This window comes from Malaclemys terrapin, chromosome 16 (genome assembly GCF_027887155.1).
Source record: "Malaclemys terrapin pileata isolate rMalTer1 chromosome 16, rMalTer1.hap1, whole genome shotgun sequence".
NCBI classification, from domain to species: Eukaryota; Metazoa; Chordata; order Testudines; family Emydidae; genus Malaclemys; species Malaclemys terrapin.
This window is the reverse complement of record NC_071520.1, coordinates 17362276-17383725: the sequence shown is the minus strand read 5'-3', so window position 1 is coordinate 17383725 and position 21450 is coordinate 17362276. Positions and strand designations below refer to the sequence as shown.

The following is a 21450-nucleotide window of genomic DNA, read 5'->3' as shown; positions in this document are numbered from 1 at the left end:
TTCTGGTGATTTACAGTTATCTCATACAGATTTCATCACTTTTAATCTCATTCAAATGATTCCCTAGCTAATCTTTATAATTAGATATGCTATAAAACGTATGTCCTGGTACTAGGCAGGAGATTGGAGCTCTCCTAGCACACATTAGGGTATGGTTATGTATTCCACAGTGTTAAAATGAAGTGAGTTTATTTGTTTCTCAGTTTTATTCTAATCCTCATCTGCAGCAATTACTATAAACCTCTGGTTTGGTAATTTATGGCAAGGTATCTTTAGAATTACTTAGTACATTTTGCAATCTAGTCTATCCCAGTTTATTCCTTTTAATCACCTAATTCACTTTTCTCTCTGATATGACTCTTGAATAATACTGCACTCACTGATGACAGCAGGGAAGTTTCTCCTCAATGGTGCCCTACATTTCCTGGCAACAATCCAAGAGACTAAGCACTGGCTGAACAACGTAAAGATCCTCCCAAACTCAGCTCTCCCTTAGGAGGCCAGATCTACCGAGAATGAATTCTTTGTTGATATGTGGAGATCAGGAATAGCTCTGCTACATTCTGCAGATACCTGGTTTTTGTAATGCAATTATTTTTTAAACCGCAACATGAATAAAAGTTGCTAGTCTTTCAGAACAGTATTAACACACACACACACACACACACACACACACACACACACACGACAGTCTATTAAAATGTCAAGTCCCCACTTTGTTACTGGCAGGTTACCCCAGATTCTGAAGCGGTTTATCAAAGAAATGGAAGAGATTATATATACATTTTACCCATGCTATCATCCTGGGTTGCTTTCTTTCTACACGCTAACTTTTTCCTGTCAACAGCTGCCACTATGACAGTTATGCTTTCATCTGGAAGAGCATGCCAGAGATTGGCACAGAGGGATTACACAGAATGCAACAAAAGCAGTCACCGGAGACCATATCACATCCACACTACACATAATATCCATGTGCTCCAGGACTAAGACCTCCAGTTCTCTCCCCAAACAGCACGACTGCCACCCTGCCTGACGGTTTTTATTATGATTAATGATTAAATTTTGTGCTCCTGAAGGCAGGGGCTTGACGTATAGCAAAGGCAGGCATGGCAGATGCTTTTCCAAATCCTGGCCTGCAACAGTTTTGCTAATCTGGTTCTGGGTTCCTCTTGTGCAGAGCATGCCAAACATTCTGAACTGTGTCAAACTAGATGGTGGTCATGCAGCGTGAAAGATATATGGGCAAGCAGGTTGCCAGCAAATTTGTTTGTACAAATCTTTATTTAAAAAGTTTAGAAATTATCAGCCCTTTTTGTTGCTGTTCAAGAGGATGTGTTTTAAAGGAGTTATAATTCCCATTTTAACTATTTGCTTACTGACAGTATCCCATTAACCTTATGAAAGGCAAAATAAAGATGCCATCAGCATTAAACAAAACAGAGTAAACTGTTCTTAAAAGCTACATTGTTCAGAATGTTTTATTTATTTTTGACCATTTAAAAAAAAATTCAGCCTTTTGGTGTTGGAATTTTGGATTCATGTTTTGTAATGTTTACTCATGCAAGGATAAGTACATGTTCTTTCTGTCAGCAAATCTAAGGATTCAAATAAAAAGAAATGTTACTTATGACACAATTGTTATGACAACATATGCCAAATTGGGGAAAAAAAAAAAAAGAAAGAAAAAAGGGGGGGGGATAAATGTGAGAATTAGCAATTAGAGAGTTAATTTTGAAGGTACTATACTAAAGGTGGGATTTTTCAAAAGTGCTCTGCATTTTCCTAACATACTGTTTCTTAGTACTTGTAAGGTCTTGAAGTCCTAGTCATGACCTAGGGCCACATTGTGCTAGGTGCTGTATAAACACAGAACAAAAAGACAGTCCCTGCCCCAAGAGCTTACAATCTAATTATAAAACAAAGAGATGGAGACTGGCAGGCCAAGTGGGGACTTCAAAGAAACAATGAGACACTGTTGTTCAGCATGATATGCAGTGGTCTCAGCACACCAGCAGCCTAATCATTGTCACTTTTTTGTAGGCATCGTGGCACAGAAGAGATTTAGGGGGATAATGATTTTGTAGATATTTATGGGGCACTCATTCCTCCCAAATGCAAGTAGCAGATTGTTCGAAATTTAACAAGTGGGCGATGCAGGCTGACATCGTAGGCCAATTGTAGGCATGGGTCAACATCTTGATAGTAAGTGAGAGACGATAGCTGATGTCAAAAGGAGAAACTCTGCTTCCAATTGTCAGTGGGAGTATTACCATTGATTTCTATGAGAAGTCAAAGCTGAGTGCTTTTGAAAATATCACCCGTAAAGACATAGGCCTCAGTTCTGCAGTGATTTCCCATCAGCATGGGAAATAGCCCCACTGACTGCAGTGGGGCTCCACCTGCATAGAAAAAATTGTAGGACTGGGCCACAGCATGAACTTTTTATTAACTAATGCTTCATTTATGAGTTTTCACAAAAAGGATTTAAAATAAAAATTTTAAAACACAGAATGTGCCATAAAATTAAAAAAATGCAATTACTTAAATATGTATTATCCTTTCTGATTTTTCCTCTTTATAACTAAAAACTTAGAGCAAATAAACACACATTTCACTTTTTAAAAAAGGGCAACAATAATATTCACAACTTTATAAAATAAACCCACCAGCATTTAGGAAGATAGGTTCTGGTTCTCCTTTGTTTCCGTAGTAGCAAATTACATCTCCCTTGGTGGTGCTAAAAAAATAAAAATAAAAATAAAAATAAAATAAAAATAAATAAATTTTTCTCCTTGTGAACTGACAACTCGTATCTTTGATTAAGTTATATTTTCTGCAACCTTCAGCACAGCAAGACATTTTCCCTATTACTGCTATCTGGCTATACAGCTCAGAGATCAGTTGATTAGTTATAATCACCCTCCTTCCTTTACAATCAGATGTGAAATACTTGCATCAATCTCACTTTTAAAAGTCATTGTAAAAAAACTAATAAAAACTACAAAAATACTGCACAGGATGCTTTGTAACTTGGCTTAGCGAGCAGTGTGCATATTCTAAATCAGTGGTTCTCAACCTCCATACCCCTGGAGGTATTCAAAGGTCTTCCACTGGATACATCAACTCATCTAGATATTTGCCTAGTTTTACAACAGATTACATAAAGAGCACTAACAAAGTCAGTACAAACTAAAATTTCATACCATGACTTGTTTATACTGCTCTATATTCTATACACTGAAATGCAAGTACAATATTTATATTCCAATTGATTTATTTTTATAATTATATGGTAAAACCTAGAAAGTAAGCACTTTTTCAGTAATAGTGTGCTGTGACACTTGTATTTTTGTCTGATTTTGTAAGCAAGTAGTTTTTAAGAGAGGTGAAACTTGGGGTATGCAAGACAAATCAGACTCCTGAAAGTAAAGATTCCATTACTTGATAAGTGTTTTGTTTGTTTTCTGGCTGCCTGACTTCAAAAGAACAATCCATTGAGGCAAACAGCAGCACTTTTCTATAATTTCATTTAAATCTCCAGTTTGTTCTAGAAAGCAGGTCACCGTGGGCCATTTGACAAGTCATTTTTATACCCCCTCATTAGAAATATGATAGGACATAATATTTGTCTCTTAAAAGAGAAATGCAGCTGCAGGCTCCTTTCAATGAAGTGCAGCTACTGGCTGTGTGAACTCTCTATATTTTTAATATCACTGGATGCACAGTTTTGTAGACATCGTGAAATAATGTCCAGACTAGAACTTTTCAGGGCAGTCCTACAACATAGCTAATGAGAACTCTTTTGCTGGGCAGGGCTGAGATCAGCATATTTATATAGAATTCGGGTCTGCCTGAACAAATCTGAGTTTTTAAATAGCCTAGCAGATGTTGGCAGCATGTCAAATTCAAGTCAAGTGACAAGGAAATCAGGCAAGTAATCAATTTTCAAGATTTGTATCTCTTATGGGGAAGGGAAGGAAAAAAAGATCATAAACTGCCATTAGATTGTTCACTCTCAGCATCCTTCGTTCCTTCTGCTGACATGCAAAGGCAATTCCTCAAACTGCTATCAGTTTATTGGCCTGGACACAGCTATGAGATCATATCAAGCTGTATTTCACTCCAGTGATTTACTTCTTATTTACCATGAAAACAGGCATTACTCTAGTCACCAATAAATAAATTACAACTGTACTGGAGGCTTTAATTTATTATATACAAACCTCAGAAACGTTATCCCTTGAGACAGGTTCTCTTTTTGGATTAAGAACTTTCAGCAAAATTGAATATTGTATGAGTAGGAGGCAGTATAGTACAGCCGATGAACCATTTCTAGTTCCTTGTTTTTCCATCAGGTAAAAAGACAGGCACCAGTAGCTTAACAATGTCCCTCACCACCGCCTGAAGTCGCATATGCCCTTTTTGGACACCATGTATTTAATCTTCAACAATGAAACTACAACCCTGATGAAGCTTGAAAAGCCAAATGGAATGCACAAGAAGTCACAAATAAACACCTTATGAAAGACCCAATACAGACGATCCTTGGTTTTGATCTCCCAAGAAGTTCATGGGCAACCCCCTAAACTGTATCTGCATAAACCATGCCAGATGCAGATACTTGCTGCAAAAATGGAAAATTAAATACTCTCCAGTGTGCAACTGTGGTATCCCAGAATGAACCATGGAACATATATCAAATCAATGCTCAATTCACAAATACGAAGGAGGCATCACAGCAATACACTCGGCTATTCTAGACAAAATTATCTGGCTTATCCTAAATCTAAATGTAAAATTATAGTTGTTGCTCTACATTTACAGCAGTCATACGAAGAAGAAGAATCAGCATTTTTCTTTTCAACATTAAGATGCCAGTTCAAAACCAGCCCAGGTTGATATAATCTCATGGCTGTTTGGGGATCACTCCAGTCCTCTACAGACAGATGTCTGCAACGCAAAGACATGACAACTGCGAGCCTCAGCAGAGCACTGTCGATTGATCACTCCCTCACCCCTGTGGAAGCGCTGTTGCCACTTAAGCTACACCCGTGCTGTGCATAAGGACTTTGCATGAAAAATGCTAGAAAAGATTAATGAATGCATTGCTTGTAAAATGTGCCAGAGTGAAGTTTCTGTATTTTTCCATTTAAATTCAAACTTCACACTTTTCCATTTATAAATTAACATAGCTCTTTTCATAGATTCATAGATTATAGGACTGGAAGGGACCTCGAGAGGTCATCGAGTCCAGTCCCCTGCTCGCATGGCAGGACCAAATACTGTCTAGACCATCCCTGATAGACATTTATCTAACCTACTCTTAAATATCTCCAGAGACGGAGATTCCACAACCTCCCTAGGCAATTTGTTCCAGTGTTTAACCACCCTGACAGTTAGGAACTTTTTCCTAATGTCCAACCTAGACCTCCCTTGCTGCAGTTTAAACCCATTGTTTCTGGTTCTATCCTTAGAGGCTAAGGTGAACAAGTTCTCTCCCTCCTCCTTATGACACCCTTTTAGATACCTGAAAACTGCTATCATGTCCCCTCTCAGTCTTCTCTTTTCCAAACTAAACAAACCCAGTTCTTTCAGCCTTCCTTCATAGGTCATGTTCTCAAGACCTTTAATCATTCTTGTTGCTCTTCTTTGGACCCTTTCCAATTTCTCCACATCTTTTTTAAAATGCGGCGCCCAGAACTGGACACAATACTCCAGCTGAGGCCTAACCAGAGCAGAGTAGAGCGGAAGAATGACTTCTCGTGTCTTGCTCACAACACACCTGTTAATGCATCCCAGAATCATGTTTGCTTTTTTTGCAACAGCATCACACTGTTGACTCATATTTAGCTTGTGGTCCACTATAACCCCTAGATCCCTTTCTGCCGTACTCCTTCCTAGACAGTCTTTTCCCATTCTGTATGTGTGAAATTGATTTTTCCTTCCTAAGTGGAGCACTTTGCATTTGTCTTTGTTAAACTTCATCCTGTTTAACTCAGACCATTTTTCCAATTTGTCCAGAAATTTTCACAACTTATTCCCTGCTTACAGAGCCATTTGTTTAGTGGGAGGATATCTGAAGTCGGATCATCCCACAGCAGTTCTTTTTCCTTACTTTTATGGACAGAAAACATGCTTAAACCATATTAGGGAACTATGCTTTAGTTTAGGGAATCATGCATTAGGGCTTGTTTACAATTTGAAATTTACTAAAATAGCTATTGCAAAATAATTAGTTCATGTGAACACTCTTATTCTGGAATAGCTATTTTGGTAAATTTCTGTGTATAAGTCCTAAGTTTGTGTATCTACCAGGAGTTAAATCATCACTCCAGTGTGGTTTTTTTCTGTCCATACAGGGAAGAATAAGTGATGTTATAACTTGACTTGGCCATAACCATAGACTCAAGTGTACTAGACATTTCTGGGTAGTCTCCCATCATTTCACTACCATTGGTTGGATTAAAGCACAATTCCTGGAGTCACATGATTACTTCAGAACCTTAGCTTTCATTTAAAAAAGAAAACTCTTTCTATCCCACATGGCTGTGAAGGAAAACCTTAAAAATGTGGAGAGTAAACCAAAGCAGTGATGACTCCCTAAGTCTGTAGAGAAGCATAAATTACTGCCATTCATCTTAACGGGTAAACTCAAAATTTGTGCTCTGTCCTCCCTACACTCTCCAGCAACACCACTTCAGCAGAAAACTATGGAAAGAGGGCTCTCTACCACCACTCTTGATGTGTCAGTAGGGCCCCTACTACCACTCCAAGTCCTCTGCTAACTTGGGTAAGGGCAGAGTCCTTTTCTCTTGGACAGATTCTGGCCCACCTAAATAGAAATGATCTATAGTGTGGGGAGGCCTAGCCTGCCCAAAATGAGGTAGATAGGGCCACCACCAGCCCAGATGGTAGTTTGCGTGAATGACTCTTGCCACCCAGGGAGCAATGAGGACAGTGTCCCCCCACATCTGTGGTGTGCTTAGGTTTTCAGATTGTCTTAATCTGGTCACAACCACTGATGCAGCTCCATTAATAATAGTAATAACGATCCTTAGTATAGACAGGGCTCCTGTGTTTTTATCACTGTCACCTAACCCTGCTTAGAACAGGTCTAGACAACAGTAGCAAAAATGCCATTGAAATTTAAGAACCCTAACGTAGACACAGCCCACCTTATACCTGGTTAATTTTGCAATACTGACATGACCAAAAAACCCCAAATCTAAAGTCTGAATCTGCTGTTATTTTACATGAAGAGTGGCCTCAGAATGGTCTTCCTGGCTATTAGGAACAGAGAACTTTCTCGGGTTATAGCAACTTTAAATGTTATGGCCATCCTCAATATTGTCTCTAACTCTAGAGATTTTCCTTTTAATATATGGATTTCATTAAGTAACAAAATAGTAGGCTTTTAAATTACAATTCTAACAGAAGACATTCAAAATCTGCTGACAAAACCAGATGGAGTCAGAACTCCCTCTCCACTTACATTATTGACAGATAATACAAATAGCATTTATTTTCCTGACAGCAAACAGTTATGGGCAACTACTTCCAACTTAATAAGGCTTCCCTAGAATTGAACTCTAGGAAAGTTAATTAAAATTGAGCTCAATACTGTGTCCAACTGTATTGACATGACAGCACCCAGCACACTTTGCTTCTGGGTGCTGCGGTTATATAAATATTAAATACATGTTAATAGTAAGTTATTAAGTCTTCAAGTCCTAGCATATTATTAGATAAATTATTTTTGTTACCTGTTACTAATGACTTCAATACTGACAGCAACTTTGAAACTGTTGATATTACAGAAGTTTCTATGCATTCATATAAGGTTTGATCCAACTAACACCGAGACATGAAAAATGAGAATTCCTCTACTATGGTGATGGTCCCAATATGAAGTAACTAGCTCTATCCTATGGAGACCATTGTCAGGTCTCATCTGGAACATTTTATACCACATGACATTGAAGAGTTAAGAGTCCAGACTTACAAGATTAACTTGACGTATATAGGGATTGTTTTAAAAGGAAAGTCTTTAAGAGCTTAACATGTTTAACCTAAAAAACCTGCAAGAAAATAGACTTATGGTTTATAAACACCTCAATGGAAGTAGACCCCATAAGTAACTGGGTAGGAATCAGTTCATACTATGAGAGATGAAATAGGCCTAAGGTGAAATACAGATTAGATACCAGAAAGGGCTTTTATACTCACAGAAACACAATAAGTAACTTAGGGCTTGTCTACATTACCCACTGGATTACGGGCAGCAATCGATCCAGCGGGAGGCGATTTATCGCGTCTAGACTAGATGCGATAAATTGACCCCCCGATGGATCGATCACTGCCCATCCAGCAGGTAATGTAGACAAGCCCATAGTGATATGCAACAGTGGAGGTCAGCAGTGTCACATTTCAATCTACACTATATGCTGCATCTAGTTATTAATATTTTGGGGACATTTGTTGAAAACTAGGCATTATTTTTGTGAGGCAAGGGATGGATTATAGGCTATGATTCGCCATGTTTCTCTTTCTAGGTTAGACACTATACAAGTAGTAAGAGGTTGCACTTAGTATTACCATGCATTTAAGTGTTTGAGGGATTCTGCAGAGGAAAAATCTCAATTACACTATGTGCTCCCACTACGAGACTATTTAAAAAAAACAACACTAATACCCTCAGTTAAGCCCTTCAATTACTCTTCCCCTAACTACTCCTCTGCCCTGTTCCTCTCTTACATCCTTCCCCGTTCTCTGACTACTGTCTCTTGTCTTCTTTGCTGACTCCCAACTCTGTGCCTTTGCTCATTGCCACTTATACTTGAGCATCCAGTTAATGTTTCTCCAAGTCTTCTTCCCCTTATCTCCTTGAGAAATCTAAAAATCCAAATATTCCATGACTTTCCAGCTAAAGACCATTATGGTGTATTATGTTATAACTCTGTTAACAACTTCGACTACTGTTCATCATATTTTTCCAACTATAGTACTACCCAAGTAACAACATGCATCTTGGGTCAAGTGCTTGAGCATAAAAGTTGCTCATTGCTACATTGTTTTCTTAAATTACAATGCTAATTTTAAAATTGAATCTAAGCTAAAAAAAAGATGCTTTTCACTTTTTGTCTTTTCAACTGCCAATCTCAGTGTTTTACAAAGTCACACATCATTATTTCCATGTTACAGGTGGGGAAACTGGGGCACAGCTAATTCAAGTTACTTTCCTATGCCCATGGCAGAGTTGAGACTAGAACTCAGAGCTCCCAAATCCCAGTTTACTGTTTAAAGCAGATATATCTAATAAAACTTAAAAAGATCAAATACATGGGCACCTCACAGATGACCAGGAACACTGGCAGGGGAGATCAACTGACAGACTCGAGCTAACAGCAATTTGGAGTGGGGGCAGGAAGAGGTTGGGGGGCAGGATGGAAAGAGGTGAGGGGTGGCTTGGGGAAAGGGCTGGAGTGGGTGCGAGGCCTGGAGTGGAGCAGCGATCAAGGACCCCTCGAGAACAGAGTAAGTCGGCGCCTATGGATGGGAAAGTCCTGGTTTGGGCTATATTGGAAGGATTTCAGATTGCCATTTTAGAAGAAATCAAAATAATCATGACTTAATTTGATCTACAGCCCAAGATTATTTGGTTTAATTTCGCCCGAAAAACAGATTTTCCCCCCATGCATTAGGAAGGCATCCATGACCTGTCCTGACTATCTTAATTCATCAAAATTATGGTTGCAAATTCAGTAAAGTTGTTAAAAAAAAATAAAAAAAAGTAATTTCTTCACCGAGGGATGTTAAGAAAAGGAAAAGGGAAATTGCAACCTACTTGGAATGCCTGTATTAGGAATATTCAGAGTAAAGGGGTTGAAGTAATGAGAGTGGTAAACAAGAGACATGATGGAAAAAAAGCTTTCTATTTATAATATAAAACATCCAGGGTTTTTGCTCCCCCTTCAACATATCTCCGATAAATATAAATCCTATTTATGGAATTTGGTGGAAGCCACAAAAGATTTTTCTTCGCCTTCTATTAGAGACACAATAATAAGGATAGACCTTAGAAAAAACTGTAAACTATTTTATGACCAACGGGTGTATGTGCATTGGCAATATCATTACTATTTTAAAAAAAGAAGCAACATGGTATTTGCCATGGGGTAGTGAAAGTTTTGCTGAAAACCAGAGCTGGAAGAATAGTTTATGATGAGTAACTTGATGAATTTCCTCTTGTTTCCTAGATGGCAATGAGATTCTCAAATTATAAATTAAGCAATTTTCATCTGTAGTTTGTCCATGAACAGTTGAACAAACAAGTAGTCAAGATTCACACTGTTCTGACTCGACATATACATCTTTTAAAATTTTCTGAGTAGATGAGCTTAAGTAAAATCAAGTTACCTGTGCAAATATCTGAAGTCACGAATATTCACTTATTTTGCTGTTTCAGAGAACATTTCTGTCAGCACACTCGTTTGCAAGAATACTTGGAAAAAAAAAAAAAAAGAAAGAAAACAACGGCCACAAATAGTCAAAGCACATGTTGTTTAAAAAGCAGATACAGGAACTGCTGAAGTGTTCTTTCAGGAGCTACACAGTGATGAACCTCTATTTTCTTCTCCTGTTACTAGCTCCTCTGATCACTTGCTAGGATATTTTGTAGATAAGCCAGATGGGCTCCGTGACAGCCTCTCTGGCTCCAAGTATGAGAGCCATCGGCTCCCAGATGATTTTGTACTGGTTGGAGTCGCTCTGCTTTCTGAGGATGGCTGTTTTATGGCTTCCCTGAAACCTTGATCCACATTACATTTGATTGTGTAACGCAAGTAGCATATCTGAGCTGAGAAGACTTATGAGCATTATCAACAACCATCAGGCAAGAGGGAGAAAGTGTCCGCCATCTTTAAAAAAATCCAGTGGTCCCCATTTAGAGGGAAGGTGATTGGGAAGCTGCTGACCATTCACTTCCAGAAGCACTTGAACCCTGGCAACATCCTATGTAATTTCCAGCCTGGGCTTCTTCTGGGGAAGCATCTGTACTTGCTGGGACTACAAGTCATCATTTGTTAATTTTAGATTAGGGCCAGCTCACCATTTGGGCCAAACTAGACCTCAGCAGCTTTTGATATGACTGACCACATTCACTAAAAAAACCAAAATCTAATGAACATTGTGGTGGGTCTGGAATTCACTCAAGTCATACCTAGAAGATTGGCTCCTGTCAGTCAATGATGACAAACAAGCATTTGCCATCACAGAGGAATTTGATTTATGGTGTTCCAAGGATCTCTCCTAACTCCTTAGAAGATGATTCAATACACATACTCAAACCTTGCAAGTGAAATCCTTTTCAACATGTGACAGGGTTATTAGTATTGATATATAACTCTTGCCTGATATATACTGCATGTTTATCTGCCTCCTGGATGAATGCTTGGATAGTATTGCCTGTTCTCAAGCCTGGGAAAATAGAATTCCTGCTTAGAAATTATTATGAAATTTCATGTCCCCAGCTACTGAGGAGAACGAATGGACGAGTCAAGTTTTATGGGGTTACTATCAAACACACTCTTTCCATGGAAACCTCTCACCTGAATCAGACATCTACAAAGCATTTTGTACTCAGGTAAGGAATATGCAAAGGCTGAAGCCATATTTCTCTCAACTGTAATACCTATCCTCATGATCACAGGACCAGATTACTGCAAGTCCCTCCTAAAAAGACTCCCAGCAGTGCTTCCCGTTCAGCTTACATTAGCTCATTTGCGCACAACTTTGAGTGACTGATCATATTACATCCAACCTGCACTCTTGATATTGGCTGTCTTTAAGAAATGGATTGACTAAACTGACACTTTTTTAAAGCCCTTAACTATGCACGTTTACATCATACCTGAGACCTTCCTGTGAGTCTTACACTGAATGATACTTTATAGGGAACCTACCACCAGACCTTAGTTTGGCAGGCAATTGTAATATGGGTCTGATACACAAGTGCTGGTAGGTTACTAGTCTCCATTACCTGACTCGAGTCACATGGCATGGCCCAGGATTTCAAAATGTTACACCTCCGACAGTATCCACTGGCTTTAGTCATTAGATCTTCCTTCTTCAATTGTTTAGAAAAAGGAATACTATAACATACCATTTAGTTTAGCTCTCATGTCACTAAAGTGATGTTTTATGAAAAAGCTGTTATTGCTTAGAGTGTTGGTATTTCAAAACTAAATAAAACATTTGGCAAAAAATCAAATGCATATAAAACAACCAAAACCAATCAGACTAACACAGCCTATTAATAAGTGCAGAAAAAAGTCACCTGGGATACAGGTAAGAGAGCGAATTCCCACATGACAAAGGAGAGGATTATTCTATGTCTGAAGACGTCTCTCAATTACTATCTGAGCCTCAGTAGTATTCTGACCACAATTATTTTTTCTAAAATGTTCTTTCTGCAATGGCTCATTGTATCACCAAGAAGAATCCACCTCTGCAACCTGCATTTGCTGCTTCTCAGTTGTCCGACCATCAGCAAATGGGTGGGCATGTGTCAGCACATGACCAACAATCAGTAGCATTCAGTGAGGTCATAATTTTAGGCAGCAAACACACATTCTGCATTAACCAATATGATGAACTCAAGCCAGGAATTTTTAACCAAAATTACTATTAAAAGCAGTGCAAACACGTTGTACTACCACCTTTTCGATATAGTACTATTCCTGAACTTGACGCCCACATCCCATTAACAGGGTCTGTGCATCAGTGGAAGCACAAATTGCTATAGCAGACTATTGGATGAAATTTTAAAAGATAAGTAATAGGAGTGCCATAGGCTACATTAATACTAGAACTGACGAATTTGCCATCTACAGAAATTGCTATGTAGCCAAGAAAATATGGGAAACAAATATATTTCCTTTTTATTTATTTCTCTATTTTTGATCTAAAATAACTCAAATTTGACAGATGCAGCAATGAAACAAATGAATTTGAGTGTACATATCCCATTATTCATTGTGATATGTTTTCTTCTGGCTATTTAGTATATCTATGTTTTTGTATAAATATCAATTCCTTACAAAGAATTGCTGGACACAGTAGAAGATCTTATTAATAAAAAAACTTGAATTCAGCTAGAGGAGCACAGTGCTCTCCCCTTGAAGGCAACATAAATAAATGTGGTGCTCAATAAAAAGGCAGAATCCTTGGACTATTTTACAACTCCTTTTTTTTTTGTATGGGCTACTGGATTATTATACTTTTTTATATTGTAAATATTTCATGGGCTACGAGAATAAGGCAAAATTCATTAGTACAGATCACAACATTATGATGTGTAGTATCATAGTACATAGATCAAAAGTACAGGAAGGTATTATGTCTTTTTTAAAAGGCACCAACCATTTTAATGGCTGTTTTATTATTGTATAAACACAATATATTTTCAGATTACCAAACCTGTAAACTGTAGTAGAGGGGCTTTCAGGAAAAAAGGTCAAAATGATTCATATCCCCAGGGGTCTGAACAGGAAAAGAGAACTAAGTTTTAATGGAAGGGGATGAAAATGCAGAAAACAGCCCTTGAACACAGCTATAAGATAAGCCTTATCATAAATGAGACCTCCTGCTGAATAAGAAGTCACTACTGCCTTCCTTTACTGATGGCTTTTTGTGTGAAAAGAATATTAATATCTACCATCTGCTTTGAGATTCTTGTGACTGAGTAATGCAGTAATAAGATTCCCTGGAGTTTAACAAAAAAAGATGGGGAGTACATACAAACCACAAGGTCACTAATTCAAGACATCTGTATCTCATTGTTTCTACATTCCACATTTTTCCAGCCATGCATTTTCTATTACACATACCTCAACCATAAAGCTGCTGCTGCTGCCGCCGCCGCCTTATAAGGGGAATTGTTTTGTCAAATAAAATAAGATTGAGGTCTTCCAGGAGAGTTCTTAAATGGAGATGCTTCCAAAGTTTAGCTCAATGTGCCAGTCAGCTACTCTTTCTACTCTCATTTGGCTCTGACAGTTCTTTTCCTACTGTTTACAGCTACTCTGTACTGGAGTCCAGTGGCAGAAGCCAAGATGAAACATCATTGCAAGCATGATCATGAAAATAGCACAAATGCTGGACAGGGCTTCCGCAGGCCAAGAAGCCTCAAACTGCCTCCCTTTTTCCCCACCAGCTCCACAAATATCAGTAACAATTGTGCTAGGGAAGCGATAAAGATGCAATTAAAATGATTGCAACCTCAAAATGCAAGACAGCCACATTTCTTATAAATCTCAGATCTGACAGTAGCAAAACAAACAAAAAAAAGAAAAAAACAAACCCCCACAAAACATATGCTAGTTTAGATTCCCTCTCTCCTTAAATATAAGCAACAACAAATATTGGAGAAAGCATAAATCTTAAAGTGATATATGGCTGCATAGCAGCCGAAAGCTATTCAGAATTTATCGTTTAGAATTACTTCCTGACACTGACACAATATTAACTGTGTCCTTTTGCACATATACCCTGCCTCCACACTCAAGGCAGCTCCTTGTTGCAATCAACAGTAATGTAACAAAGTGAAAAGTAATGAGGAAATAAAGTACAACACAGGGCATGGTTATCATGAGATAACCATACCCCGGGGACATCATGAGCTCTAATCTTCTAACAGGATGAATATTTTACATGTAACAATGCAGCCTGGATTGTTTTACAACTAATATAACAGTGTGAATGCATATTTTCTGTGCAAGGAAAAAGAGATGAAGTTGGCAGTTTAAAATACTGAACAGAAATTTCAGCTGAGCTGTGTGGTTCACACAGATTAATCTACTTCTTTAGAATGTTCATGAGGTAATCAGAATGCTCCTTTTCTGTTCAGAATATTTTTTTGAAAAATACTTGCCATTTTTATACACTACTGTACATACACTACCAACAAATAAGATGACTGAGAAAGTATGGTCAGATATTCACAGCACATAAAACATTGCTCAGCGATTTTCCTGGCAGAGTTTCAAATAATACTAGTGTGGTGATGTTCTGTTTTTGGTGGGGGGAAGAGCTTGAGGCCAGGGAGAAGAGAGATCATTTCTTTCATACTCAATTTCAGAACCTTTTTCTTCCTACCCACGCTGGTGTATGGGATGCTCCAAATCTCATAAAACTCTCAAATAACTGAGCGCTCAAACATCAGAGTGAACAATTCAATGAAGGTGGCACAGCAGGACCACAGACAGCTGGGTCCCTGTGTTCATCATTAAACCACAGGGCAAGGTGGCTTTACTGTGCAGAGGTGGGGATAGGATGAGGAATGTAAGAAAGCTTACAGAAAGTCAAGCATGACATCTGACTCTTCTTCCACTTGCCCAAAGCCTTCTGTATTATTCCCATACTGACCCCATTTACACACCAAAGCCTCCTGGACTACTGCCTGGGCTAGTTACTAAATCCCACCCATGTAATCTCTCTGTTGATGACCAGGTTGAGAAAGGCATCCTGGGTTTCTAAACTCACATGGCTAACCCTCTGATACTTGGCACCACGCAAGGCACTGAATTTAGCCATATGAAGTGGAAATCCATCAACTTTATGAAAAAACTCGCACAGATACAGACAGACATCTTCCTCTCCAAGTGCAAACAGATGAACATCATACCAAATGGACTGAAGGTAAAAAATCCATTGCAATTGACATACTACACTGACTATGGTGAGAGATTGTGCCACACGCTCTCAGAGAAACTGAGGAACGACCTGATCAGCATCCTGTACAGCAACAGGAGAAGATCAAGAATGAGCTCTCAAAACTGGAGACTCTCATACAAAACCAACCTTCCACACAAACTTCCACGTGGCTGGACTTTACAAAAACGAGACAAGCCATTTACAATGCACACTTTACTTCTCTACAGAGGAAAAAGGACAGTAAACTATCTAAGCCTCTACATGCCACAGAGGGCTACAACAGTGGTACCCTTAACTCACCCAACAATATTGTTAATCTATCCAACCGCACACTTAGCCTGGCAGAAGAGTCTGTCCTATCTCGGGGACTCTTTCTGCCCCCCCCCCCCCCATCTCCACGCACATGATACAATTCTGGGGTGATCTGGAAGCCTACTTTCGCTGTCTCTGGGCACGTCTTCACTACCCGCCGAATCGGCGGGTAGCAATCGATCTATTGGGGATCGACTTATCGCGTCTAGTGAAGACGCGATAAAATCGATCCCCGATGGCTCTTCCATCGACTCTGGAAATCCACCGCGGCAAGAGGCGGAAGTGGAGTCGACGGCGGCGCGGCAGCAGTCGACTCGCCACCGTCCTCACAGCCAGGTAAGTTGACCTAAAATACGCCACTTCAGCTATGCTATTCACGTAGCTGAAGTGGCGTATCTTAGGTTGACACCCCCCCCCCCCCCCGTAGTGTAGACCTAGCCTCTGACTCACGGAATATTTTCAACACACCACTGAACAGTGCACTAACCCACAGGAACCCTCCTACTAACACTACAAGAAGAAGAATTCTGCATGGACTCCTCCTGACAGTCGAAATGACAGAGTGGACTTCTACATAGAGTGCTTCCACAGATGTGCACAAGCTGAAATTGTGAACAAACACCATCACTTGCCCCATAACCTCAGCCGTACAGAACACAACACCATCCACAGCCTCAGAAACAACTCTGACATTATAATCAAAGGGGCTGACAAAGGAGCTGCTGTAGTCCTCATGAACTGGTCGGAGTATGAACAGGAAGCTGCCAGGCAACTCTCCAACACCACATTCTATAGGCCACTATCCTTCGATCCCACTGAGGAGTACCAAAAGAAACTAACACCATCTGCTCAAGAAACTCCCTGCTATAGCACAGGAACAAATCTACACAGATACACCCCTAGAGCTCTGACCAGGGTATTCCACCTGCTACCCAAGATCCATAAACCTGGAAATCCTGGACGCCCCATCATCTGAGGCATTTGCACTCTTACAAAAGGATTATCTGGCTAGTTGGACTCTCTCCTCAGACCCTACGCTACCAGCACTCCTAGTTATCTTCGAGACACCACCAACTTCCTGAGGAAACTACAATGCACTGGTGATCTTCCTGAAAACACCATCTGGCCACCATGAATATAAAAGCTCTTTGCACCAATATTCCACATGAAGAGGGACTACAAGTTGTGAGGAACAGTATCCCTCATGAGGCCACAGCACACCTGGTGGCTGAGCTTTGTGACTTTGTCCTCACCCACAACCATTTCAGATTTGGGGACAACTTATACCTTCAAGTCAGCGGCACTGCTATGGGTACCTGCATGGGCCCACAGTATGGCAACATTTTTATGGCTGACTTAGAACAACGCTTCCTCAGCTCTTGTCCTCTAGCACCCCTCCTCTACTTGCGCTACATTGATGACATCCTCATCATATGCACCCACTGGAAGGAGGCCCTTGAAGAATTCCACCTGGATTTCAACCATTTCCACTCCACCATCAACCTCAGCCTGGACCAGTCCATACAAGAGATCCACTTCCTGTACACTACAGTGCAAATAAGTGATTGTCACATAAACACTACTCTATACCGGAAACCTACTGACCGCTATACTTACCTACATGCCTCCAGCTTTTATCCAGGTCACATCACATGATCCACTGCCTACAGCCAAGCCCTAAGATACAACCGCATTTGCTCCAATCCCTCAGACAGAGACAAACACCTACAGGATCTTTATCAAGCCTTTTTAAAACTAAGTACTCACCTGGGGAAGTGAGGAAACACACTGACAGAGCGAGACAGGTACCCCAAAGTCACCTACTACAGGACAGGCCCAACAAGGAAAATAAAGACTAGCCATCACGTACAGCCCCCAGCTAAAACCTCTCCAGCACATCATCAACGAACTACAACCTATCCTGGAAAACGATCCCTCACTTTCACAGACCTTGGGAGGCAGGCCAGTCCTTGCTTACAGACAGCTCCCCAACCTGAAGCAAATGCTCACCAGCAACTACACACCACAGAAACACTAACCCAAGAACCAATCCCTGTAACAAACCCTGTTGCCTACTCTGTCCCCATATCTACTCTAGCGACATCATCAGAAGACCCAACCACATCAGCCACACCATCAAGGGCTCATTCACCTGCACATCCACTAATGTGATCTATGCCATCATGTGCCAGCAATACCCCTCTGCCATGTACATTGGCCAAACCGGACAGTCTCTACGTAAAAGAATAAATGGACACAAATCAGACAGAAGGAATGGTAACATACAAAAGCCAGCAGAACACTTCAATCTCCCTGGACATTCAATAACAGATTTAAAAGTAGCCATCCTTCAACAACAAAAACTTCAAAAACAGACTTCAAAGAGAAACTGCAGAGCTACAATTAATTTGCAAACTTAAAACCATTAATTTGGACTTGAATAAGGACTGGGAGTGGCTGGCTTACTACAAAAGCCATTTTCCCTCTCTTGATATTGATACCACCTCACCAGTTATTAAGACTGGACCACATCCACCCTGACTGAATTGGCCTTGTCAACACTGGTTCTCCACTTGCAAGGTAACTCCCTTCTCTTCATGTGCCAGTATATTTATACCTGTATCTGTAATTTTCACTCCAGGCATCTGAAGTAGTGGGGTTTTTTACCCACGAAAGCTTATGCCCAAATAAATCTGTTAGTCTTTAAGGTGCTACCGGACTCCTCGTTGTTTTTGTAAATTCAGGACAGTGTGTCCAAGATATTTTGAGGATTCCATAACTTCTCTTATGGATACCAATTTCTCAGATTAACTCAGTTTGCTTTTGCTTTTTGTTGCATTTTGTGCAGTGGTGTCATGTCATGATCAAGTAACTTTCTAGACTTCAATGTAAAAAGTCTGATTTTTCAGCCATTTGCTGTTTCAGCAGATCTCATGGAATTCAGTCCCACCCATCACCATTTCAACGACAAACCCAATTAATCAAACCTACCCAAAATTTACCAAATTAAAGGTCTGAATGGAGCACCAAAAGAACATACCCACTTCTCATGACTACTTGCCAACTCTTCTTCCTAGAATCCCTTTATCTTCAGAGACTATGGGCAAATTAGTAGGATGTATGGTTGTATCTACACAGCAAAAGGCGACCCACGGCAGTGAGTCTCAGAGCCTGGGTCAGCTGACTCAGGCTTACAGGGCTTTCACTGGGGGGCTAAAAATAAGTAGTGTAGATGTTTGGACTTGGGCAGGCGCTCGGGCTCTGAGACCCTGACTCCTCACCAAGGGAACAAAATAAAGGGCCGAGTTTGCTGTATGCCAAACTCCACTGTACTAAAATGTGCTTATCCACACAGAGTTTCCTCCAAGTCAGCAAGAAGAGTGTTGCTTTCTAAATATACCACTTCAGAACAGGAAATAGGCTGAGAAGAGGTTAGCAAACTCCATACTGTTTTGAAGTGGTATATTTAGGAAGCAACACTAATGAAGAGGTTAGAAAACTAAAAACCGAATTTTTTTCCCCAGCATGCAGCTCTGTCATTAAAAATCAATAACGTTAAAGGTGACAAACACCTGTGAGGACATGGAGAATTGGGTTAAACTAGAAATGTCAAAGAATTTGTTTTTCAAATGAAGATGCGAAGACAAAGCTGTGGAAGCAAACAATCCAGGCTTTAAAAATCCTCACGGTTTCTCATCCAATTCTTTCCTCACATGGTTGTACCTGTGTCAATCTAACAGGATGTCATTATGCCAGGGTAGAGAAGACTGAAATATGCATGCAAACAAACCTTCAGCATTTTGTGGATCAGCCTATAAATGCACTTCCCATTGTTTGTAGCATCACATGCTTGGGTATTTCCCTCCCTTTGTTAGAGTGTAATGAAATGAATAGTAAAGATAGTAAACAGGAACTGCAAAATAATGCTATCTATTGGTTACACAGCAAAAAGCATTGTCAAAATAGTTTTCAATCTCTCTTTTAATGGTTATTTTGCTGCACCATTTTATATCAGCAACTGCAATAATAATCATGTTTGCTGTTTATATGGAAAACTAATTTACATTTATATACTACATTTCTTTCATGACTACTTCTAATTTCATGACATGATGAGTTCACATATTTGATAGGAATGGCTTTGCACCATTAACATACTAAGAATCTTATTTCAGCAGGGTACTCAGTGTTGAAGCAGTATCAACATTGAAAAAAAATTAGTCAACATGTACATCTTTCAGGGGGATATACCTGTCCCTTTGTTCATGGAAGTCTGACCCGAAACACAAAAACAAATTGTTTTATGGAGTTGACAGTTACCTACTGACCTAGTGTAGTTCTTTGTATTTTTTACTCCTATTGTTAACATTAGTTGAAGATAGCCTTCCAAACTATCTTAATGCGATTATGCTAATAGATCAGGAGTTGGCAACCTTTGGCACGTGGCTCGCCAGGGTAAACCGCGGCCGCACATCCCTCGGCCCGCGCCGCTTCCTGCAGCCCCCATTGACCTGGAGCAGCGAACCGCGGCCAGTGGGAGCCGTGATCTGCCGAACCTGCCAGTAAACAAACTGGCCAGGCCCACCAGGGTGCTTACCCTGGCCAGCCGCGTGCCAAGGTTGCCGATCCCTGTAATAGATAAATGCTTCCATAAGTATAATATATATACACACATTAGAACTGACTGAGTTATTTTAAGGCTTTGCTTGGTCAATTTCAATCTCATTTTAGGTATTTGTTAACAAACAAGAAGGAACCCATAGTATCCTTTCTGATCTCTTTTCAGTTCAGATGTTGTATAACCTGATTTACAGAGGTACTGAACATTCAACATCAGATAGATCTGTGGTTACTCAGCACTTCAAAAAAAGTTAAAAAATAAAAATAATAAAAAGATTCAAGCACTGTGGTGTTTAAAATTGCTATTTAGCTGGCGGTTATGTAGTAAGGCAGCCTTGCAAAAATTCTACAACTTCACTTGTCCAGAGCAAGTTATTGTATTTGGTGGGTGCAAAGTGTGCTTTTCCCCTCCAATCATCATAGTAAAAGGTGGGGAAGTAGTTTTTGAGCCAATCCTGAGAGTCGTGCAAGGCTATAGTAAGCCTATGGCAGCTGCTTCTTAACTCACCTGAAGTTTCTTTTTGGCATTTGCATTTTTTTGCTAGCAGGGTTCCTCAGAAGTCAAAGTATGTGCAACAGCTTTCGATACTGAGGTGTGTGTGGAGGGGGGGAGGGGGGGGAAGGTCTGGCTTTTCACTCTCTTTACCCTATTGGAAGATGATGGCATTTTGTTGTTATTCTCCAATGGTATCATTAAATATCACTAGTGGACTGGCTGAAAGAATGAACAATGCAGTCAGAATCCCTGCCTCCAGCACCCACCCTAAATAACTAAGCACACCACCTTTGCAACATGGGTGATCT

The 21450-nt window shown here is 40.0% G+C and overlaps 1 protein-coding gene across 5 annotated transcripts in view; it reads right to left on the bottom strand.

The window, feature by feature from the left end:
• Window positions 1-21450, bottom strand: part of TANGO2 (transport and golgi organization 2 homolog) — an 80264-nt gene that overhangs the window by 9142 nt on the left and 49672 nt on the right. For all 5 annotated transcript variants that reach the window (XM_054006340.1, XM_054006342.1, XM_054006339.1 and 2 more), the window contains one exon: window positions 2670-2740. In XM_054006340.1, coding sequence (XP_053862315.1) covers window positions 2670-2740 — 71 coding nt within the window. The remainder of the gene's footprint in view (window positions 1-2669; window positions 2741-21450) is intronic.